Source organism: Pan troglodytes, chromosome 5 (assembly GCF_028858775.2).
Source record: "Pan troglodytes isolate AG18354 chromosome 5, NHGRI_mPanTro3-v2.0_pri, whole genome shotgun sequence".
Classification (NCBI taxonomy): domain Eukaryota; kingdom Metazoa; phylum Chordata; class Mammalia; order Primates; family Hominidae; genus Pan; species Pan troglodytes.
This window is the reverse complement of record NC_072403.2, coordinates 43,252,553-43,272,622: the sequence shown is the minus strand read 5'-3', so window position 1 is coordinate 43,272,622 and position 20,070 is coordinate 43,252,553. Positions and strand designations below refer to the sequence as shown.

Sequence of the window (20,070 nt, the reverse complement as noted above, 5' to 3'; positions counted from 1 at the left end):
CATGCTGGGCAATTCCAGAGCACCAGGAAGGAGAAGCATTCCTAGACTGAATGGTGGCTTTCTCACAAGAACAGGGAAGACCTGGGGTGAGCAGGCTTCAGGAGTCAACCATGTGGGGAGATGCCAGTGATGCTCTGGTGAATGTTTAACCGCCTATCCAGGGGTGGGGAAAGCTCCAACTTACAGCGTTTGCCAATTTCCATGGTGTGAATACTACCACCATGGCTGATTTCAAACTACCAACATGACCTCACTGAATGTAGAGTTGGGAAGAGACGCACACCATCAGCTGCAGAGCCAGGGCGGCACTGGGAGAGGCCCAGGGAAGACGGGCAGGAATTGAGATCAGGAGAGCACCCTCACAGCCAGGCTGAAACTCACAAAGGCTCATGGGCCAGAAAACTTGTCCAGCCCCATCCACCACTAGGTTAAGTTTGGTGCCAATATTTGCATCAGAAACATTCATCTGTGCTTACCTTGGCTGAAGTACCTGAGGCTTCCACAGAGGTCTCCTGGGTGCCTGCCTACACAGGACAGTGGTATGTGGTGCTTCAGGGCCTATTCTCCATGCTAAAAGGCCAAACTTGCCCTGAAACCTGCCATAGAGATGCCCTTGAAGGCCCCTGGGTAGAGCTGGGTAGAGGCCCAGGACAGCTTGATCTCTAAGGAGCTGGTCCCTACATCCTGAGGGCTGGTGGGTGGTGGTAAAAGCAGCAGACTGCAAAGGCTTGGGCTACCCAGGTCCTAGAGATGTGAAACGCCAGTTCTGGATCTTGGGATGGGCCAGCGTAGCCTGCTGGATCTCCTGCGTGGAGGTTGAGGAATGTGAGGAAACACCCAACATTGCTACCTCAGTAGGTAGCAGTGCGTAACCCCCTCCCACAGCATCTCATAAAACCTTTGAAACGCTTTTGACACCTTTCTAGAACATCAGCTCACAATGGTTGTGTTTTGCTCATTGCCATACCAAACACCTAGAGCAGTGCCTAGTAAGAAAATGGGCATTTGATAACTATTGCTGAATTGAATTTATTGAATACATGCAGAGTACAAACGGCCCCAAATCACGGCAGGTTGAAGTATTCACAGAGCCTGAAGGAAAGTGGACAGCAGAAATAGTGGCTCTGGAAATTGGATGAGGTGGGCATCTGGAATGTAGTAAAGCAGCAGCAAGCAGGAGATACTGCTTGGCGACTAGATGAGCTCAGGTAGCCCATCGCTGGTACATTGTTTGGGGATGCTGTAGACAAAGGAATGACAGCATTGGAGTATTTATTGAATGCCTATCCCAGGCTGAGCCCTTTCCTAGGATTCATATGCTTTTCTCAACGGAAGAATCAAGAAGATAGTTCATTATTTCTCCTTAATACAAGGCCCCATCATCTTCCCAGGAACCCCACACTCCTACTGCCTCAACTCCCATTTGTTGGAGAAGCTGAAAAAGCTGACCAGGTAGGAAGTTTCTTTCTCTGAATGAAGCTAACTAGGGTTCAGAACAAGCCCTTGACCTATTGTGACCAATGGCAGATCCTGTTCCAATCAGGCCCCACACCTATGAACAAGTCTGTATCTCAGAGCAAGAGACAGATAACAATTCCAGGATTCTCCTGATCTTCTTAGATTAGGACCACAATACAAAGTAGACATTCCTTCTTACTTTCTATGTCAAATTTAGCTAATCATTGGATTCATCAGAAGCCTAGGGGGTTCAGTGTCGAGATAAACATACCTAGGACACCCCATGTTTCTGGGTTATCCTTAGATACGATGAGGTGGAGAGATACCAGTCACAGAGAGAGGCTGTAAAGAGCAAGCAGGCAGTTGGAGAGAGCTACCAATCCCAGACACTCCAGCAGTTATGGTGACTGCCTGGATGGTCACTCACAGAGGAGGAAAAAGTAGTGAGAGAGCTGGAGACAAGGGGGAAATGCAGGTCTTTCTGTACAACAGCAGCTTCCAATCAGAGAAACAGATGATGGGTATCCAGCTATCCAATCCACAAAGGACAAAGTCCCCTGTTTGGCACAGTCTGATTGTTGGGATGAAACATGCCTAGAGGTAGAGTGAGCCCTTTCTAGGTTAACATAACCAGATATGGGACACCTGCCATTCACTGCAAAGTGCTTCATATAGCTGGCTGCATTCATCTGCTTAATAAAACCAGATAATGAAACAAACCCCCTTTTCCAGTTCCCCAGAGCCCTGCTGTAAAGAATGTGCCTTTAATTAGAGCCAGACTGCACAGCACTGGGGCTCAGCTGTACTATAGTTTGATGCTGCAAGGCAGAAAAGTTACCGTGTATTTTCCAGGCAAGTAAAATGCAGATGATGTTTAATATCAGATATCTCTCCAAGGAAAGAACATTCTGTAGCTCAGACAAATAATGCAAGTTTGGGTTAATTTTTGGTTTGTCTTTTAAACATAGTACATTCAGGCTTTTGTTTGTGATCAGGGCAATAATGACAGATATAATTATTTAGAGATGAAGAAACCAAAACCAAGACACAAGGAGGCTGAGTAACTTGCCCAAGGCTCACACAGTTACTAACAGCAGGGCCAAGATTCAAACTCCGCTAGTCTGGCTTTTAATGTTGTTGTATTGATTTATTATTCTTTTTAGTCTGTCTTTAAGAGCTCACTTTCCTAGATGTTGTGGAACACTTGAGAGGGATGTGGTACTCTGAAAGGAGGGGCTGCAAATCACTCTATGTCCAGCAGCTGTGGGATGGAATGGTCAGTCTGTGAGGTCAGTCTCTGTACATAGTCTTCAGGCTCAAGTCAAGATGTCTCTTCTTGGCCAGGTGCAATGGCTCATGCCTGTAATCTCAGCACTTTGGGAGGCCAAGGTGGTAGGATTGCTTTAGCCCAGAATTTCAAGACCAGCCTAGGCAACATAGTCTCTATTAAAAAATAATAAAGTAATTTTTAAAAAGGTATTTCTTTTTAAAATATCTTCTCTCTAAAGATGTATGCACAAGGGTGTTAACTGCAGCATTGTTTTAAGAGTAAAAAGGTTTGAACCAACCTAGATTTCTATCAAAAGTAAGCCAGAAAAGTAAATGATGGTGCAAATACACAATGAAATAACAGGCAGCTGTAATAAAGAAACTATGTACTGACATGGAACTGTTGCCAACATATATCTGAAAAAAGCAAGGTTCAGAATAGCGTACAGTTTACCATTTGTGCAAAGCAAGGAAAAAGACCACATGTGTTTTTGCTTGTATAGACAGAGATCTCTGGAAGAATATACAAGCAACTGTAATACTTGTTGCCTCTGAGTGGGAAGTAGTCGCCGTGGGGAAAGGGTGAGAGGCATTTCATTCTACGCCATTTTGTACCTTTAATTTCAAACTATGTGAACATATTGCCTACTCAAAAAGTGTATGTCTGTACTCTCTTAAAAATGAATTACAATATGTAAACTAAAGACAGAACATATAAAAATTGACATATACCCATGCAATCTATAAACAAAACACATGTTTGGGGAAACAAGAAGTTATTAAATCAAGGTGGTAACAATCTTTTCCTTTTGTTCTCTATTTTTCCAGAATTCTTATGATGTGGTTATAGTAAGTACTTTTAAAGCATTTTTTCCACGTTTAACTTACTTCCTCCATGACTCTACCAGTATTTTGATCAGTAATCATGGGCAGAAGAATGGAAATGAAGACTAAGGACTCCAGAATCCCAAAATTCACAGTATATTCAACAAAGAAAAAATCCCTACCATCCTTAAAAAGTTGGCAAGTCAATAGTTTCCAACCCTTTATGAAAATACATGGGGTATAGGCTGGGCATGGTGGCTCACGCCTGTAATTCCAGCATTTTAGAGGCCTAGGCAGGTGGATCACTTAAGGTCAGGAATTTGAGACCAGCCTGGCCAACATGGTGAAACCCTGTCTCTACAGAAAAACAAAAATTAGCTGGGTGTGATGGCATATGCCTGTAGTCCCAGCTACTTGGGAGGTTGAGGTGGGAGGATGGCTTGAGTCTGGGAGGTGGAGGTTGCAGTGAGCTGAGATTGCACTACTGTACTCCAGCTTGGGCAACAGAGTCAGATCTTGTTTCAAAAATTAAAATTAAAATTAAAAATAAAGGAGAGGTGGAGAAAAGAGAGAAAACTTCTAATGTAAAAGAAAAATAAAGAAAAAAGCACATCAAGTTGTCATAAAATCATTGCCTGTGTGTTCATGACGTCAGATAAAATAGATTTGGAAACATTCAAATGCCAGCTGAAGGAAAGGAGTTCCTCCCACCCCTGAAACAAGGTAAACAGTGACCCACCTCTGTAATAAAAAGGAAACACGACAGTCAGGGGGTTAACAGAGCTCATCTGTTGCCATGATCTGCAGCTTGGCCTCTTAGGCTGACATTCACTTGAAGTCTATCATCTGATACAGTCACTTTCTTGGTTGTAATCTATGAGCTGCTGGTGTTTACTTGTGAGACTGTCTGGGAGCAGGAAGGGAAGGAAGGTAAATACACCAAAGCCCAGCTGAGCAACTGACAGGTTTTACATTTTATTTCCAGGAAATGAGATAGTATTTTCACAAAGAAGAGGTAAGCCATCCTCTCAAAATAGACACTGCCTTCAGAGGCAGCCATGGGGTACACCCAACCTATCCAAAACAACTGTCAACGGAGGTGTTTCCGAGGTATCAAAACAGTAACAACAACAACAAATTAAAAAAAAAACAGAAGAGAACTCAAATAACTCTTTCGACATGTAGTGAGGCAGAGTCTACGAAGTACCCTGAAGCAGTTGGGTGCCGTGAATCCTGGTGGTGCTTCAGCCAATGATGGCAGCAGGGCTGGCCACCGTGGAAGGCAAGTGACTGAGGGCTTCCTAACTCAAGTCTCTGTCCCACAAGACTTCTCAGTTGACCTTCAGAGCAGCGGAGTCACGGCTAGAGGGAATCCTCCAGACCATCTCAGGCTCGCACTGCCTGGCAGTCTTTCAAATGCCCTTAGAGCACGGTCTTCAGAACAATCTCTTTGCTTTGGAGAAAAAGAAGAGAAATAAATAAATGAGGAGCCTGTATTTCCCTTCCGTGGACTCCCTGCTTCCAGCCTCGCCACCCTGTCTCTTCCTCACACAGCAGCCATAGCGAACTGAGAAAACAGAAGTCAGATCATGTCACTCTCTGCTCAAAGCCCACTCCTCATTCCTCTCACAGTGAGTTAAAGTCAAAGTCCTTTCAAAGGCCTACAAGGCCCTACAAAATCTGCGTCTTGCTCAAGCTTCCTCTCCTACCCACTCCCCAGCACTAGCCTCCTTGCTGCCCCTCCCACATACCAGCATGCTCCCCCTTACCATTCCCTCTTTCCCTACATGGCAGCATGGCCGCCTCCTTCAGAGGAGTTCCTGCTCAGAGGTGCCTTCCTTGATTACCCTATCAAGAATTGCCAAGGCTTTCACCATCACCCCTTCTCCCCTTCTTGCTTGATTTTTCTCCATTGCATGAATTACATCTAACTTAGATTTTCACTTTTTACATTCTCAGCATCTAGAACAGTGCCTAGCACAAATCTGGCCCTCAATATATCTGTTAAAGATGTTAAAGAAAGGAATGAATTATATACAGGAATAGGCAGGGAGAGGCGGGAATTCTTCCTGTGTTCAGAGAGGGAGGGGACAAGAAAGGCTGTTTACTTACTAGCCTCCAGGCTTTTCCAATAGTCCGCTACCTTGTGGGAATCCTGGCCTATGCCAAAGGCACAATAAAGTCACCAACCAAATTGTCCCCTTTCTCTGAGACTGAATTCTGGAATGCTTTGGTAGGGGGATTGAAAGGACTACAGAAGTTATTCGTCTCCCACTTCTGGGTAGCCTTTGAGGTGGTGGGCCTTGGGGCTGGGCATGCCCTCAGCCTTGGAGAGAGAGAACCAAGTGGGGTTCCCTCCCTCTTAGCTAACAGCCTCAACTATTAGCTCACAGAAGAATACAGAAGCCACAAGAAAGAAATTCTCTGGACACCCCTCAAGCAAACTTCCTTGCCCCACCCCCCCACGATACTCTTCTTTCTATAAAACAAAGAATGCACCCTTCTCCTCTTAAAGACTAATTGCTTTCTGAGCTCTGTACTCCCTGTCTTCCCCTGCTTTCCAACGAGTCATGCCCTACCTGCTATCTTGGCTTTCCAGCATGCCCTTCTGTACAGGCTCCTTTCAATCTGCAATTGAACATGCTCGAATCTCTTGTCTTTAAAAAACAACAAAAACCCCATTTCACCCTACTTCCTCCTCCAAATACAGCCTTCTTTTGGTGGTGGTCCTCCCCATCTTAGTCACAGCCAAATTTTGTGAAGAAGTTATCTATTCTTTCTGTACTTCCTCACCTCATACTCACTCCCCAATCACTGTAAACTGACTTCTGACTCCACCATCCCCCATAACTTGTACTAGATAAAGTCACCGATATCCCACATGCCTGCACACTCAATGGGCAATTTTTCATCCTTATCTTGTTTAATGTCTCAGCAGCATTTCAAACGCTGACTTCTCACTTTATAACTCTTCATAAACACATATTTACTGAAGAGCTACCAGGTGCCAAACACTCTCCAATGCCCTGAAAATACTACAAGGAGAAAGATAAAATTCCTGCCCTCAAGGAGTTCAGAAATCTAGAGGCAAGAGTACACTAACAAATATTGTTTCAATCTGGTAAATGCTTTCAAAGAAATAATAGGGCAATGTAATGAGGGGGATCTACCCTAGACAAGAGTGTGGCCAGGAAGGCTCAAAGGACACCATGTAATGTCTTTTTTTTTTTTTTTTTTTAAAAAAGAGATGGGGTCTGGCTCTTTTGCCCAGGCTGGAGTACAGTGGCACAGTCACAGCTTACTGAAGACTTAAACTCCTGGGTTCAAGGGATGCTCCAGCCTCAGCCTCCTGAGTAGGTGGGATCACAGGCATGTGCCACCATGCCTAATTTTTTTTTTTTGAGATGGGGGTCTCACTATGTTGCCCAGGCTGGTCTTGAACTCCTGGCTTCAAGTGATCCTCTCACCTCAGCCTCCTAAGTAGCTGTGAGGACAGGCATGTGCCAGCTCTGCCTGCCCCACATCCCTCTTTTTCCATCTCTCTCTTTGGCCATTCATCAGTCTGCCCTGCAGGCCCCTCTTCTACTACTCATCCCCTAATGTTGGTGTTTCTCATGGCTAAGAACTTGCCCTTTGGCTCTTAATACCACAGAGAGGGTAACGGTGGTTCATCCACTTCCATGGCTCATGATCCCCAAACCTAGAATCTCAACTTGGCCTGTCCTTCAGGCTCCAGATCCACACATTCAAATAACCACTGAATAGCTCCATTGATGTCCTCAGGTGCCTTAAACTTTCCAGTTGAAAACTAAATTTGTCTGCTCCAACTACTCCTATTTTAGTAAATGCATCATGATCAACTCAGGTGCACCAATAGAAAGAAACCTAGACATGATCTGAGCTCCCTTGCAGTCCCCACAGCACATCAGTCCCACAGACCTGTGGATTCTACCTCCATAACTACCTCTTGAATCTATCCACTCTGGCCATCCCTACTGCTACTTCTCTAACCTAGCCACCATCATCACTGGCCATGATTACTGCCTTTATTCTTGTTCCCATCACCATGTCGTCTCTTCACTACAGCCAGACTAACCTATCCAGAAAAACACAAACATCAACAGTCAGATCTCCACTTCATATCTTCTGATAGTTTCCCCCTGCCCCTAGACTAACTCTGCAACATGTCTATAACACCCTGCATGACCCAGTCCTGCCGACTTTTCCAGGCTGAATGCTCGATATTCTCTCTAGCACTCTGTACTTCTCTCAGCCCCTAAAAACCCCTTGCTTTTGCTTCTTGTCCTTTCACCTAAAATACACTCCATGTCCTTCACTGACTCAGGGAAGCCTTTCCTTGACTTAGCACCCTTTATTTCTCATATTGTAGGACTTTACTATAAGGAGCCTAGGGCCTGCACTTAGAGCAAAAGTTCCATGAGGGGAGAGGCTGCACATGCCCTCTTTGCTTTTATCCCCAAGCACTTAGCATTTAGTAGGTGCTAAGAAAAAGGAAAGACCCAGGACTGGGCATGGTGGCTCATGCCTATAACCCCAGCACTGTGGGAAGCTGAGGTGGGCTGATCCTATGAGCCCAGGTGTTCAAGACCAGCCCAGGCGACATAATGAAACCCCATCTCTACAGAAAATACAAAAAATTAGCCAGGCATGGTGGCGCACGCCTGTAGCCCCAGCTACTAGGGAGGCTGAGATGGGAGGATGCTTGAGGCCAGGAGGCGGAGGTTTGCAGTGAGCTGAGATCATGCCACTGCACTCAGCCTGGGAGACAGAAAAAAAGGAAAGACCCAGAAGAAAGGAAGCAAGGAAGAGATATTTCTTTGGGGTTGGTTCTGGTTCAAGTTTAATGAGACAAGGGTAAAAGCAGTCCAAACTCTCCAGGATACAGAAAGTAACTGAAGTAGAAGCCCTAGCCAGGAAAAGGAGCATGTCTAGTTATATCAGATTTCTTAAGAACCATAGCAGTAGGCAGTTGGACAGAATATATATCCAGCTGATAAGGTATAATCAGCCATTCTCTATGATTAGTTCATAGAATATCAACTTATTTGAGCTTGCTCTAAAAATACTCAGTGTTCATCTAGGGTTAACCAAGAAACTCAAAGAAAAGCTGCTTTGGTTAATGACGCTACTCTATATTTGCACGGGTTGTCTCCTACAATAGACATTCCTGGAAGTAGGTATGAAAAATCATAAAATTACACGTTAGGAGGGAAGGAGGATCCATTTTTTAGAGGGCCAAAATAACTGTGTTATCACTAAAAATCAAAAGAGGGCAGGAGAAAATTTTACTGTGGGAAATAGCAATGAACAATCTGAAGTGTCTCCTGCTGAACACCAGAGATGGCCAGAACTGCTCATGTTCCATCTCCAGGCCCTTTTCCCAGCCTGATGGACAAGCTAGGCTGGTGCGCTGATAGCTGGGCTGCAGCCTCCAGCAGCGATGGGATCCCACCATGGCCAGCAAGCACTGATTTTCACTTTCAGTACAACATGGTGCAGGGCTCATTGGAGTCACTGACTCTCCTGCATTGGACTCCTCAGGGTGTATTTAAAGCTATTGTAGCCCAGCAGTCAAAGTCAGCCCTGGATCTCTCAACTCTGGCATGCATGGTTCCCTCAAACTCAATCTTCCATATATTTAGGGTGTACTGAAAGATGATTAATAGCATCTAGGAAGGCCACTCTCCTAAGCTGTGAAAACTTTTCCGGGTGCCTGCAGGGCGGTAGTAGCTTTTGGTGAAAGGGAGAAGACACTCTACCACAGAGCACAAAGTCACAGAACAGCCTTTTGACCTCCAGATGGAAGGACCATTCGGAAATCACAAGGATTACAGAGACAATAAAGAATTCAAGGTTCTAGGACTTCCTGGGTTGCTACTCCATACAGTCCAATTAATCCCACAGCAGACTTCTACTAAGTTTCACTAGGTGAATAGTTCCTGTGATGCCCTTCTCATTTCAAACTGTGTATTCTGAGGTGCCAATAAGAGTGATAGGGGAAAAAAATTAGGCCAGGCGCAGTGGCTCACACCTGTAATCCTGGCACTTTGGGAGGCTGAGGCGGGTGGATTGCTCGAGCTCAGGAGTTCAAGATCAGCCTGGGCAACATGGTGAAATCCCATCTCTACAAAAAATACAAAAAATTAGCTGGGTGTGGTGGCACATGCCTGTGGTCCCAGCTACTTGGGAGGCTGAGGTAAGAGGATTACCTGAGCCCAGAAGGCCAAGGCTACAGTGAGCCGTGATCATGCCACCGCACGCCAGCCTTTTTCAAAAAAAAAAAAAAAAAAAAAAGACAAAGGAAAGAAATTAAACAGAGGAAAAACTACATTTTGATGATAAGGAAGGATACTAGGACACAAAAGAAGAAAAGGAAAAAAGAAAAAGAAGGGAGATGAATAGGGAAGTGGTGATAGAGAAATTAAAAAGCTTCTAGTAACAATAATGTTACTATCCCATTACAATTTTGTTCTATCCCATTACAATTTTGCAAAGCATACTTTTTCTTTTCTTCTTCTTTTTTGTTTTTTTTGAGACAAAGTCTCACTCTGCCCAGGCTGGAGTTCAGTGGCATGATCTCGGCTCACTGCAACCTCAGCCTCCCAGGTTCAAGCAATACTCCTGCCTCAGCCTCCTGAGTAGCTGGGATTACAGGTGTGCACCACCACGCCCGGCTAATTTTTGTATTTTTAGTAGAGATGGGGTTTCACCATGTTGGTCAGGCTGGTCTCAAACTCCTGACCTCATGATCCGTGCCCCCTCAGCCTCCCAAAGTGCTGGGATTACAGCCGTGAGCCACAGCGCCCGCCCTGCATACATTGTTTAAAGTAAAAAAATCTTAAGAGCCAGGCGCGGTGGCTCACGCCTGTAATCCCAGCACTTTGGGAGGCAGAGGTGGGCGGATCACCTGAGGTCGGGAGTTCAAGACCAGCCTGACCAACATGGAGAAACCCCATCTCTACTAAAAATACAAAATTAGCCAGGCATGATGGCACATGCTTGTAATCCCAGCTACTTGGGAGGGTGAGGCAGAAGAATTGCTTGAACCCGGGAGGCGGACATTGTGGTGAGCCGAGATTGCGCCATTGCACTCCAGCCTGGGCAACAAGAGCGAAACGCCGTCTCAAAAAAAAAAAAAATCTTAAGAATACAGTGTTATATACTATCTGAGTACAAGCATGTGGACACTCCCGCCTCATCCTGACCTTGCCAAGATCCATTTCCCCTTAGACAAACACTGTCTTATACAAGGCAGGCAGAAATGCTGACTTCATGCAAATGACCCTGATTCTCCAGGGACAGGACTGAGTAGGTTACAACTACCAGCTAACAAGTATTCTCTCTGGAAGAGAGAGGATTACTGCTGCCACTCCCTCAAACATCCCTTTAAAAGGCTGTCTTTCAGCAAAGAAGGATGGGCAATATCAGGGAAAGCCTTACAGGTGGGCTGATGGATACTCTTCAGAGCCTGGGCTTTGCCAGTTTCTCCTGCCCTGTGTTAGGTCCACCCTCTACTTAGCCTATAAGAAGCTGGCAAGAGATACAGGCCATGTGGTCTGACCTGGATCCATCTTCCCAGACACCCCCAACCTCTGGAGGGGTCTTTGTGTCACAGATTCACACAATAGTTCACAAATGCTTCTCCCCACCTCAGCACACGTGAAGGCCATGGCACACTCTCACTAGTAGCCACAATTCACTATTACAGCAGCAAGGGGTCAGGCGCAGTGGCTCATGTCTGTAATCCCAGCACTTTGGGGGGCTGAGGGGGGTACATCACCTGAGGTCAGGAGTTGGGAGACCAGCCTGGCCAACACAGTAAAACCCCGTCTATACTAAAAATGCAAACATGAGCTGGGCGTGGTGGCGTGCACCTGTAATCCCAGCTACCCAGGAGGCTGAGGGAGGAGAATCACTTAAACCCGGGAGGGGGAAGTTGCAGTGAGCCAAAATTGCGCCATTAAACTTCAGCCTTTCAGCCTGCGCAACAAAGCAAGACGCCGTCTCAAAAAAAAAAAAAAAAAATAGTAGCAAGGGAGCTAAGGAATGTAGTTTGAAAAAGCCCCTTGGTTGAAAATCACTGTTCTAAAGGACCAAGGAGATTTTATTTCTACATTGCTTGTTTTTTTCTGAGTACAACCCAAAGAAACCGCTAGGAAAAGCAAAACACAAGAGTTTTAACACTCTTGTCAACCAACATCGAATGAGAACGGAAGAAACGGGAGGGGAGCAGCTGACAGAAGACTGCTCTCTCACCTCACCAGCTCCAGAGGGAGATACTCTATAGGGGATTTCAAAAAAAACTTTTCCATTCAGAAAAAATCTCATGTCAATATCCCAGAGAGCCACAGTGACTCATGATACAAGACTTATTGAATGTCTGTTATCTGTCCTAGCTCCAGAGCATCCATCTCCAACTCAGGACCCAGCATCCTAACATTCCCATCCTCTTCCTCTCCTCTGGTCTCACACAAGTGATCAATGGCTAATCAGTCATGAGACTCTACTCCTCCCACTGACATATGAAACTTCAATAACTAGCCCAGGAGGCCTAGAAGTGAGGCTGTTCTTGGTGAAATCAGAATACAGGCATGTCTGCATGGGCAACACCCTGTGGCCACAGGCAGGCAGGTCTCCTCTGAATTTATAAGAGCAATTCCTGCTCCAGAGCCTGCAGTGATAGGACTCTGACAATTACAGGCTTGCCAGTCCTAGTTTCCAGATCCTAAATTTGGTCCTTTTTAAAAATTCCCATCCAACAGGGATTCAACCAGCTTTCAATTGGCCCTGGAATATGGAAGGAAGGTTGGTATTTAAACTGAGAATTTTCTCTAAACCCAGTGAAGCTGTTGATAGCTCTGGCATGTCTTTCCCTAAATCAGGTCTCAGAAAACCTGTCTGTCTCTAGAGAAAACTTCAAAGCTGCATTCAGTGTGATAACTACAGAAACCAAGATGGGTGCCAGAACTGCTCCCAGCCAATGCATGTAACAGGGAAGCTGACTTATTTTACTGTGTAGCCCCCTAGTGTCACCAAAAAAGTGAGAGACACCCTCTTTAGCCTTTGGAGAGAAAAGGGGGATCTGTTATTACTCTGCAGAATTAACTCTGTGTAATAGGAGTCAGGCGTAAACTTAGGACACAGGGCCCAGGGCCCTTCTTTCCCTTTTTTTTTTTTTTTTTTTTTGAGACAGAGTCCCGCTCTGTCATCCAGGCTGGAGTGCAGTGGTGCGATCTTGGCTCACTGCAACCTCTGCCTCCCAGGTTCAAACGATTCTCTTGCCTCAGCCTCCTGAGTAGCTGCGACTACTGGTGTGCGCCACCACGCCCGGCTAATTTTTGTATTTTTAGTAGAGACGGGCTTTCACCATGTTGGCCAGGCTGGTCTCGAACTCCTGACCTCGTGATCTGCCCACCTTGGCCTCCCAAAGTGCTGGGATTACAGGCATGAGCCACCGTGCCCAGCCTTTTCTTTCCCTGATGTTTTGTGAAGCCATTTGCCATGCTTAGATTGCAGGGAAGGAACTTAGGTGGTAGACTGTGCAAAGAAAGCCCATGGGTGTCCCTAGGTCCACCCCCCAACCCCGTCCCCCGACTCAGCTGATCTTGGCCAAATCTGGATTCCCAGATCACTGCTCCTCTCAAAAAGGGAAAGAGGGAAGAAAAAAAATTCACAAAGCCTCCGTAGATACTTTCTAAGCCTTGACATCATGTGAATATTATGTCTTGTGTGGGCCACACTGGGAACTGGGGCAGGACAGGTCACTGCTTCTCATGCCTCTGTGTTTTGCTTGTGCTACTGCCTCTGCTTAGAAAGCTAACCTCCTAGGGAACCTTTAAGGTTCATTCAAATGTCATTTCCTTGATGAAGCTTTTTCCCATACCTGCACCTCCCCAGGCCAAATCAGGTGCGTCCCTTCCTTTGAAGTTTCATAGCACCCTGATAAGGAACTCATCACACTATCTACTTGCCTTTCTATCTCCTGCGCCACACTGTTTGTGCCGTAAGGGCTGAAATAATGTCTTATTTATCTTTTTCTCCTGATGCCTAGTGTAGTATTCCTGTAAATGCTTATGGAGTGATGGGAGGTGAAAAGGAAGAACAATGGGATTCTGTCAGATCAAGTAGCTCTTGGAAGTGAAAATCTGTAGGGGATTAAATTTAGGCACAAAACCCAGTAGCATACAGCTGTTAGTAAAGTGGTAAAACTTCAGTTCCAAAGAACCAGCTTTCAAAGTCTACTCTGCCCTCCCACAGGTCAGAATGTCTTCCTTGGGCATAAGAGGCTCAGACACACGTCCTGCTCAGCCTCTGTGACAAGCCTGCTGCCTCCATTCTGGCTGACCAGCAGAGGACCAGTTTCAAACCACAGGTGCTTGCAAGTCAGCATCAGATTCCTGGCCCTACTATCCTATTTATAACTCACTGTATACTTAACTCAAGGTTTTTTCAACACCTGGACAGCAACTGAAGTGTCTTGACAACAGCACCATCTAGTGACTGGTACAGCAAAACGTCAGACTGTGTGTATTTTTTAAAATCACATCTTCATTTTATCCCCCCACAACCAAGGCACACATACTTAGCCTCCCACTTCCCTGCTGCTCAAGTAACAGTTGCGGTTAATTCTATCTCAACTCTTCCTCTCATGCATTATCTTTAACTCCCTTTACTCCTCCCCATTTATTCCATCTCTTCCCTAGTTCAAGAATTGTTTATCTGACTCTTTCTCTTTCCAAAAATATTTGTTGAAGTTTGGAAGTAAATAAGTCCTTTCTTGAGGGGTAGGAATTCTCACACCCACTCACCTTTTCGTTCCCTAATGAGAACAATTCGTCGTTCTTTCACTTCTGAGCTCAGATTATTTACCATCTTATTAATGCAATTGTCCAGAACCAAAGAGTATGTTTTAGACTTAATGTCTTTCCGACAAATGGGGCATTCTATCTTCCGCTTCATCCATTCATTGATACAGTACGAGCAGAAACTGTGGGCACAGTTCAAGGTGACAGCCTACAATAGGAATGTGGACACACGTATCAGAACTTTCATGCTTACTTTCTCAGGATGCTTGTGATCTCAAAGTTAGGACAGGAGTGAATTTCAAAGGCCAAATGGAAAATTAACAACAATCCCATCTTAAGGGCTTATAAAGAGTATCAGAATCATTCTTGGGGTTGGGCCGGGCATGATGGCTCATGCCTGTAATCCCGGCACTTCGGAAGGCCAAGGTGGGTGGGTCACCTGAGGTCAGGAGTTTGAGACCAGCCTGGGCAACATGGTAAAACCTCGTCTCTACTAAAAATACGAATATTAGCCAGTCACAGTGGTGCACACCTGTAATCCCAGCTACTTGGGTGGCTGAGGCACGAGAATTGCTTGAACCCAGGAGATGGAGGTTGCAGTGAGACAAAATCACACCACTGCACTCCGGCCAGGGTGACAGAGGCAGAAATCGTTTTTAGGGTTGGGAAATTTTTTTTTTTTTTTTTTGAGATGGAGTCTCACTCTGTCCCCCAGGCTGGAGTGCAGTGGCGCGATCTCGGCTCACTGTAGGCTCCGCCTCCTGGGTTCACGCCATTCTCCTGCCTCAGCCTCCCGAGTAGCTGGGACTACAGGCACCCGCCACCACACCCGGCTAATTTTTTGTATTTTTAGTAGAGACGGGGTTTCACCGTGTTAGCCAGGATGGTCTCGATCTCCTGACCTCGTGATCTGCCCGCCTCGGCCTCCCAAAGTGCTGGGATTACAGGTGTGAGCCACCACGCCTGGCCTGGGTTGGGAAATTTTAAGCTTTATGTTTGACAATTCTTTTCTTAAAGTTAAGGTCACAGACTCAGGTTCCAGGCAGACTGATTTGTCTTTTTCAGACCACCAACTTAGACCACACTCCCAATGTGGGCTGGCCACCTTGCAAACAAAATGTTATTGGATATGAGTAGGACTATTAAGTGCGTGAATGCTTACACCTGTAATCCCAGCACTTGGGGAGCTGAAGAAGGTGGACTGCTTGAGCCCAGGAATTTGAGACCAGTCTGAGAAACATGATGAAACCCTATCTCTACAAAAAAAGGAAAAAAAAATAGCCAGGCATGGTGGCACAGTCTGTAGTCCCAGCTACTCAGGAGGCTGGGGTGGGAGGATCACTGGAGCCTGGGAGCTAGAGGCTGCAGTGAGCCATGATGGCGTTACTGCACTCCAGCCTGGGCGACAGAGTGAGACACTGTCTGGAAAAAACAAACAAACAAACAAAAACAAACAATAAAAAGTATTATTTTCCACCAATCTGATGCTTTTATAAAACAAATTTTTTAAAAAGAAAAACAAATTTATGTCTTGCTAATTAACATATGAAAGGGAACACATACTAAATATTAAGTATACAGAATTATATAAGATATCATCTCTAAAACTAAAAAAGTAAAATAATATAGAAGGCAACTAAAAATGCTGGGCAAAAAAGAAACTAAAAAAGTAAAAATGTAGTGGGTTCATTGACAACACCTGAATATCTAAGTAATGTGCCAATGAAGAGAGAAAGCAAAAGGAAGCCTGTATTTGTGGGGCTCCTCTGAGTAATCCCTCTGGTCAATTTCTGCCTGAGCCCTTTTCACTCAGAAGAATACAAACCTTTTTCTTTGTTACTCTTGTTTATGTACATCTCCTAAGATACAACTTTTTCTGAGGCTCAAAAATGCTCATTCCTGCTCTTAGGATAACAGTGCAAAATAACACAGATATTACGTATTTTTCAAATGCCAAGTTGAGCACAGAAGCTAGGAAACATTGTGTTTATTACATGAGACAAGCTCTCATAAACAGTACTGAAAACCTATCTGATAAAAATGAAGCATCTGGCCAGGCTCATTGTAATCCCAGCACTTTGGGAGGCCGAGGCAGGCAGATCACCTGAGGTCAGGAGTTCGAGACCAGCCTGGCCAACATGATGAAATCCCATCTCTACTAAAAATACAAAAAAATTAGCCGGGTGTGGTGGCGGGTGCCTGTGGTCCCAGCTACTCGGGAGGCTGAGGCAGGATTACATGAACCCAGGAGGAGGAGGCTGCAGTGAGCCGAGATTGCGCCACTGCACTCCAGCCTGGGCGACACAGTGAAACTCTGTCTCAAAAATAAACAAATAAATAAATAAATAAAATAAAACATATTTCTGAGACGAATTTTAAGAGGTGACCAGTAGAGTAGATAAGACAGTATTCTGTAAACAAAACACAAGTCAAGTTGTTTATGTCTTATATGTATCTGCAGATGCTCCAGGTTGGCTAACTCATCATTTATTTCAACCCCCGTTCCTTGTTTTCCTCTTATAGAGTCCATAAGCCCTGTCAAAACAACATAGAACTTCTCCAAAGTAGAGAATCAGATGACTAGAAATTATGGGAGAAGTTACGATCTGAAGTCTAAACAGACCCAGAGCAAAAGAAACAGTTCTGCCCAGGAGAGATTTTTCAAGAGGCTAACAGACCCAACTTCCCTAAAGATCACCTGAGAAAAGAAAGCTGTGTGTATATGTGTTTTTCTTTTTTTTTTTTTTTTTTGAGACGGAGTCTCACTCTGTCACCCATGCTGGAGTGCAGTGGTGCGATATCGGCTCACTGCAAGCTCTGCCTCCTGGGTTCAAGCAATTCTCCTGCCTCAGCCTCCCGAGTAGCTGGGATTACAGGTGTATGCCACCATGCTTGGCTAATTTTTGTATTTTTAGTAAAGACGGGGTTTTGCCATGTTGACCAGGCTGATCTTGAACTCTTGACCTCAGGTGATCCGCCCACCTTGGCCTCCCAAAGTGCTCGGATTATAGGCATGAGCCATTGCACCCGGCCTACATTTTTCTTTCTCTTTTTCTTTTTTTTCATGCCTTGCTCTGTCACCCAGGCTGGAGTGCAGTGGCATGATCTCGGCTCACTGTAGCCTCCGCCTCCCAAATTGAAGTGATTCTCCTGCCTCAGCCTTCCGACTAGCTGGGACTACATGCACACACCACCATGTCTGGCTAATTTTTGTAGTTTTAGTAGAGATGGTGTTTCACCATGTTGGCCAGTCTGGTCTCGAGCTCCTAACCTCAGGTGATCCTCTTGCCTCGGCCTTCCAAAGTGCTGGGATTACAGGTGTGAGCCACTGCACCTAGCCTTCTTTTTAAAGGAGTCTGAATAGCACTGTCATTTAGCAACTTGAATTTAACATTTGTGGTCTAAGGTGAACTGGTCACAAACGGCAGCATTTGTCAAATAAATAAATAAGCCAGTGCAAAAATATGATAGGCTAACAAATGGTAGAGGTTTCATTTCCATAAGGAGCCTCAGAGTCCCTGAAATATATTCAACTTGGGCCGTAAATTCCCAAAGTGACCACATTTTAATGACGTTTACCCCCTCGTTTAAAAGGTTGCACTATAAGCATATTCTCGGCATTGTGCCCATTCAGAGTAAAGAAAGAATAGCTTTTATTGAGCAGCTTTATTCTGATACTTCCAAAATCTAATTTGGCCCTGTTTTCTCCTCAACAACAAAGAGATAAAGGCTTCATTGCAGCTAAAAATGTTAATCATACCAAATAAACATTTAAGAACAGATGAAATGCCAAAAAAGGACAGTGAAGGGAAAGAAGATTATAAAAACAAATAAGAGGTGGTCATCTCTAGAGGTGACTTTGAAATCAAATAGTTATAAGTTCCCGGAAGAAAATCTCTTCAGAATGTTCCCCTATAGTAGAAGCAGCCTGTGTAGCCCAGGCTTCATTCAGGGTTGGGAGAATAAGAAGGGGTTGGCTGGGTGTGGTGACTCACACCTGTAATCCCAGCACTTTGGGAGGCTGAGGTGGGCAGATCACCTGAGGTCCGGAGTTCGAGACCAGCCTAGCCAACATGGCAAAACCCCATGTCTACTAAAAATACAAAAGCTTAGACAGGCATGGTGGCATGTGCCTGTAAGGGACCCAGCTACTTGGGAGGCTGAGGCACAAGAACTGCTTGAGCCCAGGAAGTGGAGGTTGCAGTGAGCCGAGATCGCGGCACTGCACTCCAGCCTGGGTTGACAGAGTGAGACTCTGTCTCAAAAAAAAAAAATAAATAAAAAGTAAAATTAAAAAAAAAAGAAGGGGTGAGCAACTGTTCATAATTACCTCAATGAAGTATTCTGAACAAATAATACATTGGAGCTCATTCTCTAGCACATCATTCATGTGGCTAAGAACTTCTTCCTTCTGTGCTTGCACCTTCTCCTTCTCTTCCTGCAAGACACACAATCCTACCTGTCATTCAGAGAACCAACAAAAATGCAAAATGGGAAAGGGAGCAGGGTCAATTATTTAGAAGAGGATTCAGTCTTAATGAGTGATTCATTCTGGTGCAGCAACATTAAGAATAGAACACTTTCCCTAAGGCTTATTGTTTCTCAATAATTGTTTTCTAATACAGAGCACTAACCTCCTTTCTTTCCTCTTCCTACTTGCTATGGTCTGAATGTTTGTGCTTCCTCCCAAATTCCCATGTTGAAACTTATTTTCAAACGTGATGGTATTAAGAGGTGGGGCCTTTGGGAGGTGACTAGGTCATGAGGGCTCCATGCTCATAAATGGGGTTAGTGGCCTTAAAGGGGCCCAAGGAGAGCTCATTTGCCCCTTCCGCCATGTAGGGATAGACATGGCAAGACTCCATCTATGAATCAGAAGACAGCCCTCACCAGACACCAAATATGCCAGCATCTTGATCTTGGATTTCCCAACCTCCAGTACTGTGAGAAATAAATTTCTGTTGTTTTTAAGCTAAGCAGTTTATGGGTCTTTTTTGTAGTAGCCTGAATGGACTAAAACACCACTTTTTCAGTATTTGCATTGCAGTTTCTGTCTCCTTCCCCAAAATTAATCAAATGAGAAAAATGCAGGTGACATACTAACCACACCAACCACCCAAGACCAGATGGGACATTAAGTAGTTTATAGCAAGCTGTAGTTCAGACATTACATAAGATTATCCCAAACAATTAAAAACTCACTGGACAAGAAAAGAGGCAGGAATAGTCCAGAGGCAGGAAACTTGAATTAGTTATAAAGTTGCTGTGTTCTTTGCAGCTGCCTTTTCTATAAAGTAAGGTACACCGCTGGAGGCAGAAGGCTGGAGAGAGGCCTCTTGAATTACCTTCAGGCTCCATGCTCTATGATACCTGCCACTTCCCACTCCTGCAGAGGCCTGCAGTACCATCTCCCCGGCTTTCCCCAAGAAGTCAGACTGCGTGTGGACACACTTTTTAAGGAGGCTCCTAGGTATGCTCTCTTGAAGCAGACATTTATTTTAGCACTTCATCCCCAAAACAAAAAGCATTAAGAGCCCCTGAGGGGGAGAGGATAGGCCATTTGAGGTATATTTGAGTGTCTGGCTCATTTTTAATTGTTTTATTTTCTTTTCCACTCAAAGCAAAGACTGGCAGACTGCTTAGGGCAGTGAAGAAGGTCTGGACCCATTTCTAACTATAGTCAAATTCCCTG

The 20,070-nt window shown here is 45.0% G+C and overlaps 1 protein-coding gene across 13 annotated transcripts in view; it reads right to left on the bottom strand.

The window, feature by feature from the left end:
• Nucleotides 1–4,503: 4,503 nt before the first annotated feature.
• Nucleotides 4,504–20,070, bottom strand: part of RNF8 (ring finger protein 8) — a 37,284-nt gene continuing 21,717 nt past the window's right edge. For 5 of the 13 annotated variants that reach the window (XM_063811828.1, XM_063811827.1, XM_063811829.1 and 2 more), the window contains 3 exons: nucleotides 18,709–18,816; nucleotides 14,382–14,586; nucleotides 4,504–5,005 (listed from right to left, as the gene is read on the bottom strand). In XM_063811828.1, coding sequence (XP_063667898.1) covers nucleotides 4,989–5,005; nucleotides 14,382–14,586; nucleotides 18,709–18,816 — 330 coding nt within the window. In that variant the 3' untranslated portion in view covers nucleotides 4,504–4,988. 13 annotated transcript variants of the gene reach the window in all.